This window comes from Oncorhynchus mykiss, unplaced genomic scaffold (genome assembly GCF_057628025.1).
Source record: "Oncorhynchus mykiss isolate SJ-2025 unplaced genomic scaffold, ASM5762802v1 scaffold93, whole genome shotgun sequence".
Taxonomy (NCBI): domain Eukaryota; kingdom Metazoa; phylum Chordata; class Actinopteri; order Salmoniformes; family Salmonidae; genus Oncorhynchus; species Oncorhynchus mykiss.
Genome location: NW_028322092.1, coordinates 2,536,443 through 2,556,323, shown reverse-complemented (window position 1 = coordinate 2,556,323; position 19,881 = coordinate 2,536,443). Strand labels below are relative to the sequence as shown.

General features: G+C 45.6%; 1 protein-coding gene across 1 annotated transcript in view; it reads right to left on the bottom strand.

Moving 5' to 3' along the window:
- LOC110513475 (intermembrane lipid transfer protein VPS13B) overlaps positions 1-19,881 on the bottom strand; it is a gene marked incomplete at its 3' end in the record, with an annotated part of 690,119 nt that overhangs the window by 281,297 nt on the left and 388,941 nt on the right. Inside the window, 2 exon segments of the mRNA XM_090228566.1 lie at positions 6,784-6,922; positions 16,853-16,956. Of these exon segments, the coding sequence (XP_090084692.1) occupies positions 6,784-6,922; positions 16,853-16,956 (243 nt within the window).

Below are 19,881 nucleotides of genomic sequence, written 5' to 3'. Positions count from 1 at the left end.
TAGCTCTGAGTCTCTACTTTAATCCCATTTTATAGCTCTGAGTCTCTAATTTAATCCCATTTTATAGCTCTGAGTCTCTACTTTAATCCCATTTTATAGCTCTGAGTCTCTACTTTAATCCCATGTTATAGCTCTGAGTCTCTATTTTAATCCCATTTTATAGCTCTGAGTCTCTACTTTAATCCCATTTTATAGCTCTGAGTCTCTAATTTAATCCCATTTTATAGCTCTGAGTCTCTAATTTAATCCCATTTTATAGCTCTGAGTCTCTACTTTAATCCCATTTTATAGCTCTGAGTCTCTACTTTAATCCCATTTTATAGCTCTGAGTCTCTAATTTAATCTATTGTAAAAAAAAAATACAATTAAAATAAATTAAAATGTTGCTACCTAATCGAGGTGGTCGGTCACATATTTTGGAACGGACCAAACTGAATAGCCAGTGACCCTGTCGTTCTCATCATGTACTATACCGAGCATGGTAATATACAGGAAACATACGTAGAAACATGACACAAACACAGGTCATATTGGCTGCCCGCTTCCTGGTCTAGACTGAACAACAGAGCTGGTGCCCATTCAACGACCGGGATCTAGTTTACGTTTAGTCAAAAACCCAAAGAGAAAACACAGACTGGCAGACAGACTGTTTACTGACTGTTTACCGACTGGCAGGCAGACAACAGGACCCAAGGTGGAGCTCTGAGAAGGTGCTACTGACACGCTGCAGACTGCTAGAGCGGTTTGTATACACTGGGAGCCCCGGCTGACTGTTTACCGACTGTTTACCGACTGTTTACCGACGGTGTACCAACTCCATTTTAATGAGGGAATGTACTGTAATAGATGTGGATAAACAAAGGCAGTGCGATATGAGGGGGAAAAGGCATTAGTGGAGATTTAAAAAAAAACGCAGCTTGACCTTTTCACTGCTGTGCTTTCAGCATCTTTAAAGAGCTTGGAAAGATCCCTAATGGATTATTTAGTGCTAGAAATGTCATAGGAGCATTTCCCTATCAAAACACTCAACGGGGGAAATACACACGCTCATATTTACAGAGAGAAAATGACTTCAGTGAGAGGAAAGCAGCTCCTGGTGGGAAGACATTTCCAAAGGGCACTCCACTAATGCCAATGAACGTTGCTTGTTGCTTTAGGCCTTGTTGAACCGTGACGTGCCTTAGAGGAGCTGAAGTCTCAATACTGTAGAAACCTCAATACTGTAGGTGATTATGGTAGAAACCTCAATACTGTAGGTGATTATGGTAGAAACCTCAATACTGTAGGTGATTATGGTAGAAACCTCAATACTGTAGGTCATTATGGTAGAAACCTCAATACTGTAGGTGAATACTGTAGAAACCTGAATACTGTAGGTGAATACTGTAGAAACCTCAATACTGTAGGTGATTATGGTAGAAACCTGAATACTGTAGGTCATTATGGTAGAAACCTGAATACTGTAGGTAATTATGGTAGAAACCTGAATACTGTAGGTAATTATGGTAGAAACCTGAATACTGTAGGTAATTATGGTAGAAACCTCAATACTGTAGGTCATTATGGTAGAAACCTCAATACTGTAGGTGAATACTGTAGAAACCTGAATACTGTAGAAACCTGAATAATGTAGGTAATTATGGTAGAAACCTGAATACTGTAGGTATATACGATAGGTAAATACAGTAGGCGGATACGGTAGGTAAATACGGTAGGTAAATACAGTAGGTAAATACGGTAGGTAAATATGGTATGTAAATATGGTAGGTAAATACAGTAGGTAAATATGATACGTAAATACGGTAGGTGAATACTGTAGAAACCTAAATATGGTAGGTAAATACGGTAGGTAAATACAGTAGGTAAATATGGTACGTAAATACAGTAGGTGAATACTGTAGAAACCTAAATATGGTAGGTAAATACAGTAGGTGAATACTGTAGGTAAATACGGTAGGTAAATATGGTATGTAAATAAGGTAGGTAAATATGATACGTAAATACGGTAGGTGAATACTGTAGAAACCTAAATATGGTAGGTAAATACGGTAGGTAAATACAGTAGGTAAATATGGTACGTAAATACAGTAGGTGAATACTGTAGAAACCTAAATATGGTAGGTAAATACAGTAGGTGAATACTGTAGGTAAATACAGGATGTGAATACAGTAGAAACCTAAATACGGTAGGTAAATGCAGTAGGTGAATACTGTAGAAACCTAAATATGGTAGGTACATACTGTAGGTAAATATGGTAGGTCAATGCAGTAGGTGAATACTGTAGAAACCTAAATATGGTAGGTAAATACTGTAGGTAAATATGGTAGGTCAATGCAGTAGGTGAATACTGTAGAAACCTAAATATGGTAGGTAAATACTGTAGGTAAATATGGTAGGTCAATGCAGTAGGTGAATACTGTAGAAACCTAAATATGGTAGGTAAATACTGTAGGTAAATATGGTAGGTCAATGCAGTAGGTGAATACTGTAGAAACCTAAATATGGTAGGTAAATACGGTAGGAGATTGAGATGGAGAGTAAGTCTGGTTTACTAGACAGACTGGTGTATGTAAGACAGGGCCTGTATCCACAAATCATCTCACAGTAGGGCTGGTGGTCTAGGATCAGGTCCATGACTCTTATTCATTAGGATCTAGGATCAGGTTCATGTAGTCTTATTCATTAGGATCTAGGATCAGGTCCCATCTGTTCATGAGTCTTATTCATTAGGATCTAGGATCAGGTCCATGAGTCTTATTCATTAGGATCTAGGATCAGGTCCATGTAGTCTTATTCATTAGGATCTAGGATCAGATCCCATCTGTCCATGAGTCTTATTCATTAGGATCTAGGATCAGGTCCATGAGTCTTATTCATTAGGATCTAGAATCAGGTTCATGTAGTCTTATTCATTAGGATCTAGGATCAGATCCCATCTGTCCATGAGTCTTATTCATTAGGATCAGATCTCATCTGTCCATGAGTCTTATTCATTAGGATCTAGGATCAGGTCCCATATGTTCATGAGTCTTATTCATTAGGATCTAGGATCAGGTCCATGAGTCTTATTCATTAGGATCTAGGATCAGGTCCATGTAGTCTTATTCAATAGGATCTAGGATCAGATCCCATCTGTCCATGAGTCTTATTCATTAGGATCTAGGATCAGGTCCATGAGTCTTATTCATTAGGATCTAGAATCAGGTTCATGTAGTCTTATTCATTAGGATCTAGGATCAGGTCCATGTAGTCTTATTCATTAGGATCTAGGATCAGATCCCATCTGTCCATGAGTCTTATTCATTAGGATCTAGGATCAGGTTCATGTAGTCTTATTCATTAGGATCTAGGATCAGGTCCCATCTGTTCATGTAGTCAGTAGGATCTAGGATCAAGTCCCATCTGTCCATGTAGTCTTAATCATTAGGATCTAGGATCAGGTCCCATCTGTCCATGTATTCATTATGATCTAAAAGGCCAACCTGATCGTAGATCAGCACTCCTACTGAGACTATGACTTGATCCTAGATCAGCACTCCTACTGAGACTCTTTATGACCTGATCCTAGATCACCACTCCTACTGAGACTATGACCTGATCCTAGATCACCACTCCTACTGAGACTATGACCTGATCCTAGATCACCACTCCTACTGAGACTCTTTATGACCTGATCCTAGATCACCACTCCTACTGAGACTATGACCTGATCCTAGATCACCACTCCTACTGAGACTATGATCTGATCCTAGATCACCACTCCTACTGAGACTATGACCTGATCACCACTCCTACTGAGACTCTTTATGACCTGATCCTAGATCACCACTCCTACTGAGACTCTTTCTGACCTGATCCTAGATCACCACCCCTACTGAGACTCTTTCTGACCTGATCCTAGATCAGCACTCCTACTGAGACGCTTTATGACCTGATCCTAGATCAGCACTCCTACTGAGACTATGACCTGATCCTAGATCACCTCCTACTGAGACTCTTTATGACCTGATCCTAGATCAGCACTCCTACTGAGACTATGACCTGATCGTAGATCACCACTCCTACTGAGACTCTTTCTGACCTGATCCTAGATCACCACCCCTACTGAGACTCTTTCTAACCTGATCCTAGATCACCACTCCTACTGAGACTCTTTCTGACCTGATCCTAGATCAGTCCTATTCCAAGACTCTTTGTGGATATGGACCCTGGTGTATGTAGCCTGCTGCCAAACTCAGAAACAGTGTCCTCACTCAGTTCACCTTTTCTAATCCCTTCCTCCTCATCTCCTCTCCTCCCTCCCTCCCTCCCTCCCTCCCTCCCTTCCTTCCTTCCTTCCTTCCTTCCTCATCCCCTCCCTTCCTCATCCCCTCCCTTCCTCTCCTCCTCCTATCCTCCCTTCGTCTTCCATTCCTCCTCTCCTCCCTTCCCCCTCCCTTCCTCATTCCCTCCCTTCCTCCTCTCTTCCTCCCCTCCTCTCTTCCTCCTCCCTTCCTCCTCTCCTCTCATCCCTTCCTCCTCTCCTCTCTTCCTCATCCACTCCCTTCCCCCTCTCCTCCCTTCCTCCTCTCCTCTCTTCCTCCTCCCCTCCCTTCCTCCTCTCTCCTCCCTTCCTCTCCTCCAGCAGCTCAGAGATTCTAGCTGAACCCCAAGACACCATGCTGGAGGGAATGGGAGGAGTATGTTTCTCTGCACCTCCTCTCGTCCTCCTCTCCTCCCTTCCTCCTCTCCTCCCTTCCTCCTCTCCCTCCAGCAGCTCAGAGTTTCCAGCTGAACCCCAAGACACCATGCTGGAGGGAATGGGAGGAGTATGTTTCTCTGCACCTCCTCTCGTCCTCCTCTCCTCCCTTCCTCCTCTCTTCCTCCTCTCCTCCCTTCCTCCTCTCCCTCCAGCAGCTCAGAGTTTCCAGCTGAACCCCAAGACACCATGCTGGAGGGAATGGGAGGAGTATGTTTCTCTGCACCTCCTCTCGTCCTCCTCTCCTCCCTTCCTCCTCTCTTCCTCCTCTCCTCCCTTCCTCCTCTCCCTCCAGCAGCTCAGAGCTTCCAGCTGAACCCCGAGACAACATGCTGGAGGGAATGGGAGGAGTATGTTTCTCTGCACCAGCATCTCATCCAAGGAAAAGATGGCAGATGACTGTTTTCAATGAGGGGGGTCCCAGTAAGTGGAGAATGAGGGGGGTCCCAGTAAGTGGAGAATGAGGGGGGTCCCAGTAAGTGGAAAAGTGGTGTAAAGCAGCTTCTGGGCCCAGATACAATATCTGTACAACATGGCAACAGACACGCGGCAACAGACACACGGCAACAGACGCACAGCAAGAGACGCACAGCAACAGACACACGGCAACAGACACACAGAGATGGAGAGACAGAGAAAGGCAGAGAGCAACAGACACACGGCAACAGACACACAGCAACAGACACACGGCAACAGACACACGGCAACAGACACACAGAGAGATAGAGAGACATAGAGATAGAGAGACAGAGAAAGGCAGAGAGCAACAGACACACTGCAATAGACACACGGCAACAGTCACAGGGCAACAGACACACGGCATCAGACACACGGCAACAGACACACGGCAGAGAGACAGAGACCCAGAGAGACAGAGACTCAGAGAGATAGAGACCCAGAGAGATAGAGACCCAGAGAGACGGAGACCCAGAGAGACAGAGACCCAGAGAGACAGAGACCCAGATAGACAGACCAAGAGAGACAGAGACCCAGAGAGATAGAGAGACAGAGACCCAGAGAGATAGAGAGACAGAGACCCAGAGAGACAGAGACCCAGAGAGATTGATAGACAGAGACCCAGAGAGATAGAGAGACAGAGACCCAGAGAGACGGAGACACAGAGAGACGGAGACCCAGAGAGACAGAGACCCAGAGAGACAGAGACCCAGAGAGATAGAGAGACAGAGACCCAGAGAGATAGAGACCCAGAGAGATAGAGAGACAGAGACCCAGAGAGATAGAGACCCAGAGAGATAGAGACCCAGAGAGACAGAGACCCAGAGAGATAGAGACCCAAAGAGACAGAGACCCAGAGACCCAGAGAGACAGAGACCCAGAGAGACAGAGACCCAGAGAGACAGACCCAGAGAGATAGAGACCCAGAGAGATGGAGACCCAGAGAGACAGAGACCCAGAGAGACAGAGACCCAGAGAGACAGAGACCCAGAGAGATAGAGAGACAGAGACCCAGAGAGATAGAGACCCAGAGAGACAGAGACCCAGAGAGACAGAGACCCAGAGAGACAGAGACCCAAAGAGACAGAGACCCAAAGAGACAGAGACCCAGAGAGACAGAGACCCAGAGAGACATAGACCCAGAGAGACAGAGACCCAGAGAGACAGAGACCCAGAGAGATAGAGACCCAGAGAGACATAAACCCAGAGAGACATAGACCCAGAGACCCAGAGAGACAGAGATCCAGAGAGACATAGACCGAGAGAGACATAGACCCAGAGAGACAGAGACCCAGAGAGATAGAGACCCAGAGAGAGACAGAGACCCAGAGAGACAGAGCCCCAGAGAGACAGAGCCCCAGAGAGACAGAGCCCCATAGAAACAGAGAGACAGAGACCCAGAGAGATAGAGACCCAGAGAGATAGAGAGACAGAGACCCAGAGAGAGAGAGACAGAGACCCAGAGAGAGAGAGAGAGCGATAGAGATAAACAGAGGGATAGAGACATAGAGAGACCCAGAGAGACAGAGACCCAGAGAGACGGAGACCCAGAGAGATGGAGACCCAGAGAGATGGAGACTGTTCCTACCTGTGACAGTCTTGGTCTTGACCGGGCTGCTAGCGTAGTCCGAGGCCTGATTGGATGGCTGCTTGGCGAATGGCATGCTCCCCACAGACACCTCGTCCTCCCTCCGCTTGGACATGGACACGGGAACCGGCACCGCAGCCTGCGATGACACCACACCCCCACCACATCACACGGTGACTCAGCAACCAAAGAGACTTGACTAGAACCAAGCTGAGATGCACTTATCATCAGTGAATTTATTGGAATGATTTCAGTGGTGGGGGCATAATGCCATAATGACGTGTCCAGTAACAGCTGCTTGTTAGATCTAACTAAAAGCAACATTTATCCAGCCTGCTCCATCTGTCCTGACCATGTAGTCTGAGATAGACAGGGCTGCCTCTTAGAGAGATCTCCAGCCTGCTCCATCAGTCCTGACCATGTAGTCTGAGATAGACAGGGCTGCCTCTTAGAGAGATCTCCAGCCTGCTCCATCTGTCCTGACCTTCTTAGAGAGAGTACAAAACATTCAACTACACTACTGACAGTATGAGGACACCTGCTAGTCGAACATCTCATTCCAAAATCATGGGCATTAATATGGAGTTGGTTCCCCCCTTTGCTGCTATAACAGCCTCCACTCTTCTGGGAAGGCTTTCCACTAGATGTTGGACCATTGCTGCTATAACAGCCTCCACTCATCTGGGAAGGCTTTCCACTAGATGTTGGACCATTGTTGCTATAACAGCCTCCACTCATCTGTGAAGGCTTTCCACTAGATGTTGGACCATTGCTGCTATAACAGCCTCCACTCATCTGGGAAGGCTTTCCACTAGATGTTGGACCATTGTTGCTATAACAGCCTCCACTCATCTGTGAAGGCTTTCCACTAGATGTTGGAACATTGCTGCTATAACAGCCTCCACTCTTCTGGGAAGGCTTTCCACTAGATGTTGGAACATTGCTGCTATAACAGCCTCCACTCTTCTGGGAAGGCTTTCCACTAGATGTTGGAACATTGCTACGGGGACTTGCTTCCATTCAGCCACAAGAGCATTAGTGAGGTCGGGTGCTGATGTTTAGCGATTAGTCCTGGCTCGTGGTCCAATTCATCCCAAAGGTTTTCGATGGGGTTGAGGTCAGGGCTCTGTGCAGGCCAGTCAAGTTCTTCCACACCGATCACGACAAACCATTTCTGTATGGACCTCTCTTTGTTCATGTGGGCATTGTCATGCTGAAACAGGAAATGGCCTTCCCCAACCTATTGCCACAAATTTGGAAGAACAGAATCATCTAGAATGTCATTGTATGCTGTAGCGTTAAGATTTCCCTTCCCTGGGACTAAGGGGCCCGAACCATGAAAAACAGCCCCCGACCATTATTCCTCATCCACCAAACTTTACAGTTGACACTATACATTGGGGCAGGTAGCGTTCTCCTGGCATCCGCCAAACTTTACAGTTGACACTATACATTGGGGCAGGTAGGGTTCTCCTGGCATCCACCAAACTTTACAGTTGACACTATACATTGGGGCAGGTAGCGTTCCCCTGGCATCCGCCAAACTCAGATTATTCAATTGTGTGCGGCTGCTCGGCCATGAAAACCCATTTCATGAAGCTCCCGACCAACAGTTGTGTTGATGTTGCTTCCAGAGGCAGTTTGGAACTCGGTAGTGAGTGTTGCTTCCAGAGGCAGTTTGGAAGTGGCCTACCACTTCACGGCTGAGCCGTTGTTGCTCCTAGACGTTTCCACTTCACAATAACATGACTTAGAGTTGACCCGGGACAGCTCTAGCAGGGCAGAAATTTGACGAACTGACTTGTTGGAAAGGTGGCATCTTATGACGGTGCCACGTTGAAACTCACTGGGCTCTTCAGTAAGGCCCATTCTACTGGCAATGTTTGTCCATGGAGATTGCATGGCGGTGTGCTCAATTTTATACACCTGTCAGCGAAGGTTTGTCCACATACTTTTGTATAAATAGTGTCGGTCCTCTCTGGTTCTCAGAGACAACAGGACATGACTGCCTGTCATGGACATTAACTTCAGTCAGCTCCAATAATTAAAGAGGGTTCATCTGAGAAACACAAGAGCCTGGAGGGCAGTGGAGAGGAGAGGAGAGGTGGGGAGAGGGGAGGAGGATAGGAGAGAGGAGGAGAAAGGAGAGGTGAGGAGGAGAGAGGAGAGGAGGGGAGAGAAGAGGAGGAGAGGAAACACAAGAGCGAGAGGAGGAGAGGAGAGGAGAGGAGGAGAGAGGAGAGGAGAGTAGAGTAGAGGAGAATAGAGAAGAGGAAAGGAGAGAGGAGGAGAAAGGAGAGGAGAGAGGAGAGGTGGGGAGAGGGGAGGAGGAGAGGAGAGAGGAGGAGAAAGGAGAGGGGAGGAGGAGAGAGGAGAGGAGGGGAGAGGAGGAGAAATGAGGAGAAAGGAGAGGAGAGGTGGGGAGAGGGGAGGGGAGAGGAGGAGAAATGAGGAGAAAGGAGAGGAGAAGAGGAGAGGAGGGGAGAGGTGGAGAGAGGGGAGGGGAGATGAGGAAAAAGGAGAGGAGAGGTGGGGAGAGGGGAGGGGAGGGGAGAGGAGGAGAAAGGAGAGGAGAGGTGGGGAGAGGGGAGGGGAGAGGAGGAGAAAGGAGAGGAGAGGTGGAGAGAGGGGAGGGAAGGGAGAGAAGGGGGGAGGGGAGGATATGAGAGAGCAATACTGGGCTGGCTACAAGGCTGTAGGGAAAGAGGCTCCAACAGGCCCGTAGGCTCCAAGAGCAACACAGGGGATGAGGTGGGGGGTGAAGGCTCGGGGCTGAAGGCTCGGGGCCAGGGGTCGGTGATGGGTGAATGTTTGTGTAGAGCGGCCTCACACAGAGCTGGCAGACTGCAGCTCACGGCCGTTCTGCTCGGCCCTGGCCCTATGTGTGTGTGTGTGGGGGGCTGGAAACACCACTGGCACTCGACAGCAGCAGCAGCTAGCTACAGTATGACATCTGGCAGGGGCCCACACACACACACACACACACAGACACACACACACACAACACACACATCCAGATAACTTGATGTGAAAACTCCCAAATATTTTTGACCTGATAATATTCATTTCTACTTGTCCACTGATTGGAACATATCTGGATATACCACCACCTGGATATATCACCACCTGGATATATCACCACCTGGATATATCACCACCACCACCTGGATATATCACCACCACCACCACCTGGATATATCACCACCTGGATATATCACCACCTGGATATATCACCACCTGGATATATCACCACCTGGATATATCACCACCTGGATATATCACCACCTGGATATATCACTACCTGGATATATCACCACCACCACCTGGATATATCACCACCACCACCTGGATATATCACCACCACCACCTGGATATATCACCACCACCACCTGGATATATCACCACCTGGATATACCACCACCACCACCTGGATATATCACCACCACCACCTGGATATATCACCACCACCACCTGGATATATCACCACCACCACCTGAATATATCACCACCTGGATATACCACCACCACCACGTGGATATATCACCACCTGGATATATCACCACCTGGATATATCACCACCACCACTTGGATATATCACCACCACCACCTGGATATATCACCACCTGGATATATCACCATCACCACCTGGATATATCACCACCTGGATATATCACCCCCACCACCTGGATATATCACCACCACCACCTGGATATATCACCACCTGGATATATCACCACCACCACCTGGATATATCACCACCACCACCTGGATATATCACCACCTGGATATATCACCACCTGGATATATCACCACCTGGATATATCACCACCACCACCTGGATATATCACCCCCACCACCTGAATATATCACCACCACCACCTGGATATATCACCACCTGGATATATCACCACCTGGATATATCACCACCACCACCTGGATATATCACCACCACCACCTGGATATATCACCACCTGGATATATCACCACCTGGATATATCACCACCTGGATATATCACCACCACCACCTGGATATATCACCACCTGGATATATCACCACCTGGATATATCACCACCACCACCTGGATATATCACCACCTGGATATATCACCACCTGGATATATCACCACCTGAATATATCACCACCAACACCTGGATATATCACCACCACCACCTGGATATATCACCACCTGGATATACCACCACCACCACCTGGATATATCACCCCCACCACCTGGATATATCACCACCTGGATATATCACCACCTGGATATATCACCACCTGAATATATCACCACCAACACCTGGATATATCACCACCACCACCTGGATATATCACCACCTGGATATATCACCACCACCACCTGGATATATCACCACCTGGATATATCACCACCACCACCTGAATATATCACCCCCACCACCTGGATATATCACCAACACCACCTGGATATATCACCACCTGGATATATCACCACCACCACCTGGATATATCACCACCTGGATATATCACCACCACCACCTGGATATATCACCACCTGGATATATCACCACCACCACCTGGATATATCACCACCTGGATATATCACCACCACCACCTGAATATATCACCCCCACCACCTGGATATATCACCAACACCACCTGGATATATCACCACCTGGATATATCACCACCACCACCTGGATATATCACCACCTGGATATATCACCACCACCACCTGGATATATCACCACCTGGATATATCACCACCACCACCTGGATATATCACCACCTGGATATATCACCACCACCACCTGGATATATCACCACCTGGATATATCACCACCACCACCTGAATATATCACCCCCACCACCTGGATATATCACCAACACCACCTGGATATATCACCACCTGGATATATCACCCCCACCACCTGAATATATCACCACCACCACCTGGATATATCACCACCTGGATATATCACCACCACCACCTGGATATATCACCACCTGGATATATCACCACCTGGATATATCACCACCACCACCTGGATATATCACCACCTGGATATATCACCACCTGGATATATCACCACCTGAATATATCACCACCAACACCTGGATATATCACCACCTGAATATATCACCACCACCACCTGGATATATCACCACCTGGATATATCACCATCACCACCTGGATATATCACCACCTGGATATATCACCACCTGAATATATCACCACCAACACCTGGATATATCACCACCTGAATATATCACCACCACCACCTGGATATATCACCACCTGGATATATCACCATCACCACCTGGATATATCACCACCTGGATATATCACCCCCACCACCTGAATATATCACCACCTGGATATATCACCATCACCACCTGGATATATCACCACCTGGATATATCACCATCACCACCTGGATATATCACCACCTGGATATATCACCACCTGGATATATCACCACCACCACCTGGATATATCACCACCTGGATATATCACCACCTGGATATATCACCACCACCACCTGGATATATCACCACCTGGATATATCACCACCACCACCTGGATATATCACCACCTGGATATATCACCACCTGGATATATCACCCCCACCACCTGAATATATCACCCCCACCACCTGGATATATCACCACCACCACCTGGATATATCACCCCCACCACCTGGATATATCACCACCTGGATATATCACCACCAACACCTGGATATATCACCACCACCACCTGGATATATCACCCCCACCACCTGGATATATCACCACCACCACCTGGATATATCACCACCTGGATATATCACCACCACCACCTGGATATATCACCCCCACCACCTGGATATATCACCACCACCACCTGGATATATCACCACCTGGATATATCACCACCACCTGGATATATCACCACCACCACCTGGATATATCACCACCACCACCTGGATATATCACCCCCACCACCTGGATATATCACCACCTGGATATATCACCACCACCACCTGGATATATCACCACCACCGCCTGGATATCACTTCCTTAATATATCACCACCTGAATATATCACTTCCTTAATATATCACTTCCTTAATATATCACCACCTGCATATATCACTTCCTTAATATATCACCACCTGCATATATCACTTCCTTAATATATCACTTCCTTAATATATCACTTCCTTAATATATCACTTCCTGAATATATCACCACCTGAATATATCACTTCCTTAATATATCACTTCCTTAATATATCACTTCCTTAATATATCACTTCCTGAATATATCACCACCTGAATATATCACTTCCTTAATATATCATCTCCTGAATATATCACTTCCTTAATATATCACTTCCTTAATATATCACTTCCTTAATATATCACTTCCTGAATATATCACTTCCTGAATATATCACTTCCTGAATATATCACTTCCTGAATATATCACTTCCTTAATATATCACTTCCTGAATATATCACTTCCTGAATATATCACTTCCTGAATATATCACTTCCTTAATATATCATCTCCTGAATATATCACTTCCTTAATATATCACTTCCTGAATATATCACTTCCTGAATATATCACTTCCTGAATATATCACTTCCTGAATATATCACTTCCTTAATATATCACTTCCTTAATATATCACTTCCTGAATATATCACTTCCTGAATATATCACTTCCTTAATATATCACTTCCTGAATATATCACTTCCTGAATATATCACTTCCTGAATATATCACTTCCTTAATATATCACCACCTGAATATATCACTTCCTTAATATATCACTTCCTTAATATATCACCACCTGAATATATCACTTCCTGAATATATCACTTCCTGAATATATCACTTCCTTAATATATCACTTCCTTAATATATCACTTCCTTAATATAGCACCACCTGAATATATCACTTCCTTAATATATCACTTCCTTAATATATCACCACCTGAATATATCACTTCCTGAATATATCACTTCCTGAATATATCACTTCCTTAATATATCACCACCTGAATATATCACTTCCTTAATATATCACTTCCTTAATATATCACTTCCTTAATATATCACTTCCTTAATATATCACTTCCTTAATATATCATCTCCTGAATATATCACTTCCTGAATATATCACCACCTGAATATATCACTTCCTGAATATATCACCACCTGAATATATCACTTCCTTAATATATCACTTCCTTAATATATCACTTCCTGAATATATCACCACCTGAATATATCACTTCCTTAATATATCACTTCCTGAATATATCACCACCTGAATATATCACTTCCTGAATATATCACTTCCTGAATATATCACTTCGTTAATATATCACTTCCTGAATATATCACTTCCTGAATATATCACTTCCTGAATATATCACTTCCTTAATATATCACTTCCTTAATATATCACTTCCTGAATATATCACTTCCTTAATATATCACTTCGTTAATATATCACTTCCTTAATATATCACCACCTGAATATATCACTTCCTGAATATATCACTTCCTGAATATATCACTTCCTTAATATATCACTTCCTTAATATATCACTTCCTGAATATATCACTTCCTGAATATATCACTTCGTTAATATATCACTTCCTGAATATATCACTTCCTTAATATATCACTTCCTTAATATATCACTTCCTGAATATATCACTTCCTTAATATATCACTTCCTGAATATATCACTTCCTTAATATATCACTTCCTGAATATATCACTTCCTGAATATATCACTTCCTTAATATATCACTTCCTTAATATATCACTTCCTGAATATATCACTTCCTGAATATATCACTTCGTTAATATATCACTTCCTGAATATATCACTTCCTTAATATATCACTTCCTTAATATATCCCTTCCTGAATATATCACTTCCTTAATATATCACTTCCTGAATATATCACTTCCTTAATATATCACTTCCTGAATATATCACTTCCTTAATATATCACCACCTGAATATATTATTATTATATTTCTCAGGCTTTCCTGAGGAGTCACATCGTGTCAGCTACATTCTGCTTTACACAAAGAGGTCCTCAACCCCCCTGTCTGCAACGTTCCAGTATTCTAGAACGCTCCAGTATTCTAGAACGCTCCAGTATTCTAGAACGTTCCAGGGAACATTCCTATCCGTCTCTCTCCCTCCTGACCCCAAACACTAAGCCTCGTCCTTCTCCTCTGTCCTTCAGCTGAAGGCCTCAGCTAATCCTGCACACCCAGCCTTCACACTCTAACCCTGACAGCCAGGAGTGTGTGTGTGTGTGTGTGTGTGTGTGTGTGTGTGTGTGTGTGTGTGTGTGTGAGTGTGTGTGTGTGTGTGTGTGTCAGCTAGGTTAGATGAGGAACAGGTCTCCTTCACCCTGGCACTGAGTCAATCACTAACATGTGCTTCCTTCTCTCTCCCCTGTGGGAGGTACGGACCAGACGAGTTCACTGAACAAATACATGTTTCCTGTATAAGGATGAACCTGTGTAATGTCCAACCAGCCTCTCTATCTGTCCTCTATCCAACCAGCCTCTCTATCTGTCCTCTATAAGGATGAACCTGTGTAATATCCAACCAGCCTCTCTATCTGTCCTCTATAAGGCTGAACCTGTGTAATGTCCAACCAGCCTCTCTATCTGTCCTCTATAAGGCTGAACCTGTGTAATATCCAACCAGCCTGTCTATCTGTCCTGTATAAGGATGAACCTGTGTAATATCCAACCAGCCTCTCTATCTGTCCTCTATCCAACCAGCCTCTCTATCTGTCCTCTATAAGGATGAACCTGTATAATATCCAACCAGCCTCTCTATCTGTCCTGTATAAGGATGAACCTGTGTAATATCCAACCAGCCTCTCTATCTGTCCTCTATCCAACCAGCCTCTCTATCTGTCCTCTATAAGGCTGAACCTGTGTAATGTCCAACCAGCCTCTCTATCTGTCCTCTATCCAACCAGCCTCTCTATCTGTCCTGTATAAGGCTGAACCTGTGTAATGTCCAACCAGCCTCTCTATCTGTCCTCTATCCAAACAGCCTCTCTATCTGTCCTCTATAAGGATGAACCTGTGTAATGTCCAACCAGCCTCTCTATCTGTCCTCTATCCAACCAGCCTCTCTATCTGTCCTCTATAAGGATGAACCTGTGTAATGTCCAACCAGCCTCTCTATCTGTCCTCTATAAGGCTGAACCTGTGTAATGTCCAACCAGCCTCTCTATCTGTCCTCTATCCAACCAGCCTCTCTATCTGTCCTCTATAAGGATGAACCTGTGTAATGTCCAACCAGCCTCTCTATCTGTCCTCTATCCAACCAGCCTCTCTATCTGTCCTCTATAAGGATGAACCTGTATAATATCCAACCAGCCTCTCTATCTGTCCTCTATAAGGATGAACCTGTGTAATGTCCAACCAGCCTCTCTATCTGTCCTCTATCCAACCAGCCTCTCTATCTGTCCTGTATAAGGATGAACCTGTGTAATGTCCAACCAGCCTCTCTATCTGTCCTGTATAAGGATGAACCTGTGTAATATCCAACCAGCCTCTCTATCTGTCCTCTATAAGGCTGAACCTGTGTAATATCCAACCAGCCTCTCTATCTGTCCTCTATCCAACCAGCCTCTCTATCTGTCCTCTATAAGGCTGAACCTGTGTAATGTCCAACCAGCCTCTCTATCTGTCCTCTATCCAACCAGCCTCTCTATCTGTCCTCTATAGGTTGAACCTGTGTAATATCCAACCAGCCTCTCTATCTGTCCTCTATCCAACCAGCCTCTCTATCTGTCCTCTATAGGTTGAACCTGTGTAATATCCAACCAGCCTCTCTATCTGTCCTGTGTAGAATGTCTGTCCTGTGTAGATTGTATGTCCTGTGTAGATTGTCTGCCCTGTGTAGATTGTCTGCCCTGTGTAGATTGTCTGTCCTGTGTAAATAGCTCATGGTACAGAATGTCCAACGGGGTGTGTGTGTGTGTGTGTGTGTGTGTGTGTGTGTGTGTGTGTGTGTGTGTGTGTGTGTGTGTGTTCTACCTGTTGCCTGCTGCTCCTCTTCTGAGGCTGGTGGAGGATCCATGTACTGAAGACTGGATCCAGGTTCACAGCAATGCCCTGAACGCTGACCAGGAACACAGCACCTACAGACAACACATACAGAACAGCAGGTTCACCACAATGCCCTGAACGCTGACCAGGAACACAGCACCTACAGACAACACATACAAAACAGCAGGTTACCCACAATGCCCTGAACGCTGACCAGGAACACAGCACCTACAGACAACACATACAGAACAGCAGGTTCACCACAATGCCCTGAACGCTGACCAGAAACACAGCACCTACAGACAACACATACAGAACAGCAGGTTCACCACAATGCCCTGAACGCTGACCAGGAACACAGCACCTACAGACAACACATACAGAACAGCAGGTTCACCACAATGCCCTGAACGCTGACCAGGAACACAGCACCTACAGACAACACATACAGAACAGCAGGTTCACCACAATGCCCTGAACGCTGACCAGGAACACGGCCCTAGTAAGGTTGTGAATCAGGTAACCATGTTCCTACTACCAGGTAGTAACCATGTTCCTACTGCCAGGTGGTAACCATGTTCCTACTGCCAGGTGGTAACCATGTTCCTACTGTCAGGTAGTAACCATGTTCCTACTGCCAGGTAGTAACCATGTTCCTACTGCCAGGTGGTAACCATGTTCCTACTGTCAGGTAGTAACCATGTTCCTACTGCCAGGTAGTAACCATCATCCTACTGCCTGGTGGTAACCATGTTCCTACTGTCAGGTAGTAACCATGTTCCTACTGTCAGGTAGTAACCATGTTCCTACTGCCAGGTGGTAACCATGTTCCTACTGTCAGGTAGTAACCATGTTCCTACTGCCAGGTGGTAACCATGTTCCTACTGCCAGGTAGTAACCATGTTCCTACTGTCAGGTAGTAAGCATGTTCCTACTGTCAGGTGGTTACCATGTTCCTACTGCCAGGTAGTAACCATGTTCCTACTGTCAGGTAGTTACCATGTTCCTACTGCCAGGTAGTAACCATGTTCCTATTGCCAGGTGGTAACCATGTTCCTACTGCCAGGTGGTAACCATGTTCCTACTGTCAGGTAGTAACCATGTTCCTACTGTCAGGTAGTAACCATGTTCCTACTGTCAGGTAGTAACCATGTTCCTACTGCCAGGTGGTAACCATGTTCCTACTGCCAGGTAGTAACCATGTTCCTACTGCCAGGTGGTAACCATGTTCCTACTGCCTGGTGGTAACCATGTTCCTACTGTCAGGTAGTAACCATGTTCCTACTGTCATCTAGTCCCAGGTAGTAACCATGTTCCTGTGTTCAGCCTCTGAGGACACAGTGAATATCTCATCTAGTCCCCGGTCGTAACCATGTTCCTGTGTTCAGCCTCTGAGAACACAGTGTATATCTCATCTAGTCCCAGGTAGTAACCATGTTCAGCCTCTGAGGACACAGTGAATATCTCATCTAGTCCCAGGTAGTAACCATGTTCCTGTGTTCGGCCTTTGAGGACACAGTGTATATCTCATCTAGTCCCAGGTAGTAACCATGTTCCTACTGTCAGGTAGTAACCATGTTCCTACTGCCTGGTGGTAACCATGTTCCTACTGCCTGGTGGTAACCATGTCCCTACTGCCAGGTGGTAAGCATGTTCCTACTGCCAGATAGTGACCATGTTCCTACTGTCAGGTAGTAACCATGTTCCTACTGTCAGGTAGTAACCATGTTCCTACTGCCAGGTGGTAACCATGTTCCTACTGCCAGGTAGTAACCATGTTCCTACTGCCAGGTGGTAACCATGTTCCTACTGCCTGGTGGTAACCATGTTCCTACTGTCAGGTAGTAACCATGTTCCTACTGCCAGGTGGTAACCATGTTCCTACTGCCAGGTAGTAACCATGTTCCTACTGCCTGGTGGTAACCATGTTCCTACTGCCTGGTGGTAACCATGTTCCTACTGTCAGGTAGTAACCATGTTCCTACTGTCAGGTAGGTGTGTTCAGCCTTTGAGGACACAGTGAATATCTCATCTAGTCCCAGGTAGTAACCATGTTCAGCCTTTGAGGACACAGTGTATATCTCATCTAGTCCCAGGTCGTAACCATGTTCCTGTGTTCAGCCTCTGAGGACACAGTGAATATCTCATCTAGTCCCAGGTAGTAACCATGTTCAGCCTCTGAGGAGACAGTGAATATCTCATCTAGTCCCAGGTAGTAACCATGTTCAGCCTCTGAGGACACAGTGTATATATCATCTAGTCTCAGGTAGTAACCATGTTCCTGTGTTCAGCATCTGAGGACACAGTGAATATCTCATCTAGTCCCAGGTAGTAATCATGTTCCTGTGTTCAGCCTTTGAGGACACAGTGTATATCTCATCTAGTCCCAGGTAGTAACCATGTTCAGCCTCTGAGGACACAGTGTATATCTCATCTAGTCCCCGGTAGTAACCATGTTCAGCCTCTGAGGACACAGTGTATATCTCATCTAGTCCCAGGTCGTAACCATGTTCCTGTGTTCAGCCTCTGAGGACACAGTGTACAACTCATCTAGTCCCAGGTAGTAACCATGTTCAGCCTCTGAGGACACAGTGTATATCTCATCTAGTCCCAGGTAGTAACCATGTTCCTGTGTTCAGCCTCTGAGGACACAGTGTATATCTCATCTAGTCCCAGGTAGTAACCATGTTCCTGTGTTCAGCCTCTGAGGACACAGTGTATATCTCATCTAGTCCCAGGTAGTAACCATGTTCCTGTGTTCAGCCTCTGAGGACACAGTGTATATCTCATCTAGTCCCAGGTAGTAACCATGTTCAGCCTCTGAGGACACAGTGAATATCTCATCTAGTCCCAGGTAGTAACCATGTTCCTGTGTTCAGCCTCTGAGGACACAGTGAATATCTCATCTAGTCCCAGGTAGTAACCATGTTCAGCCTCTGAGGACACAGTGAATATCTCATCTAGTCCCAGGTAGTAACCATGTTCAGCCTCTGAGGACACAGTGTATATCTCATCTA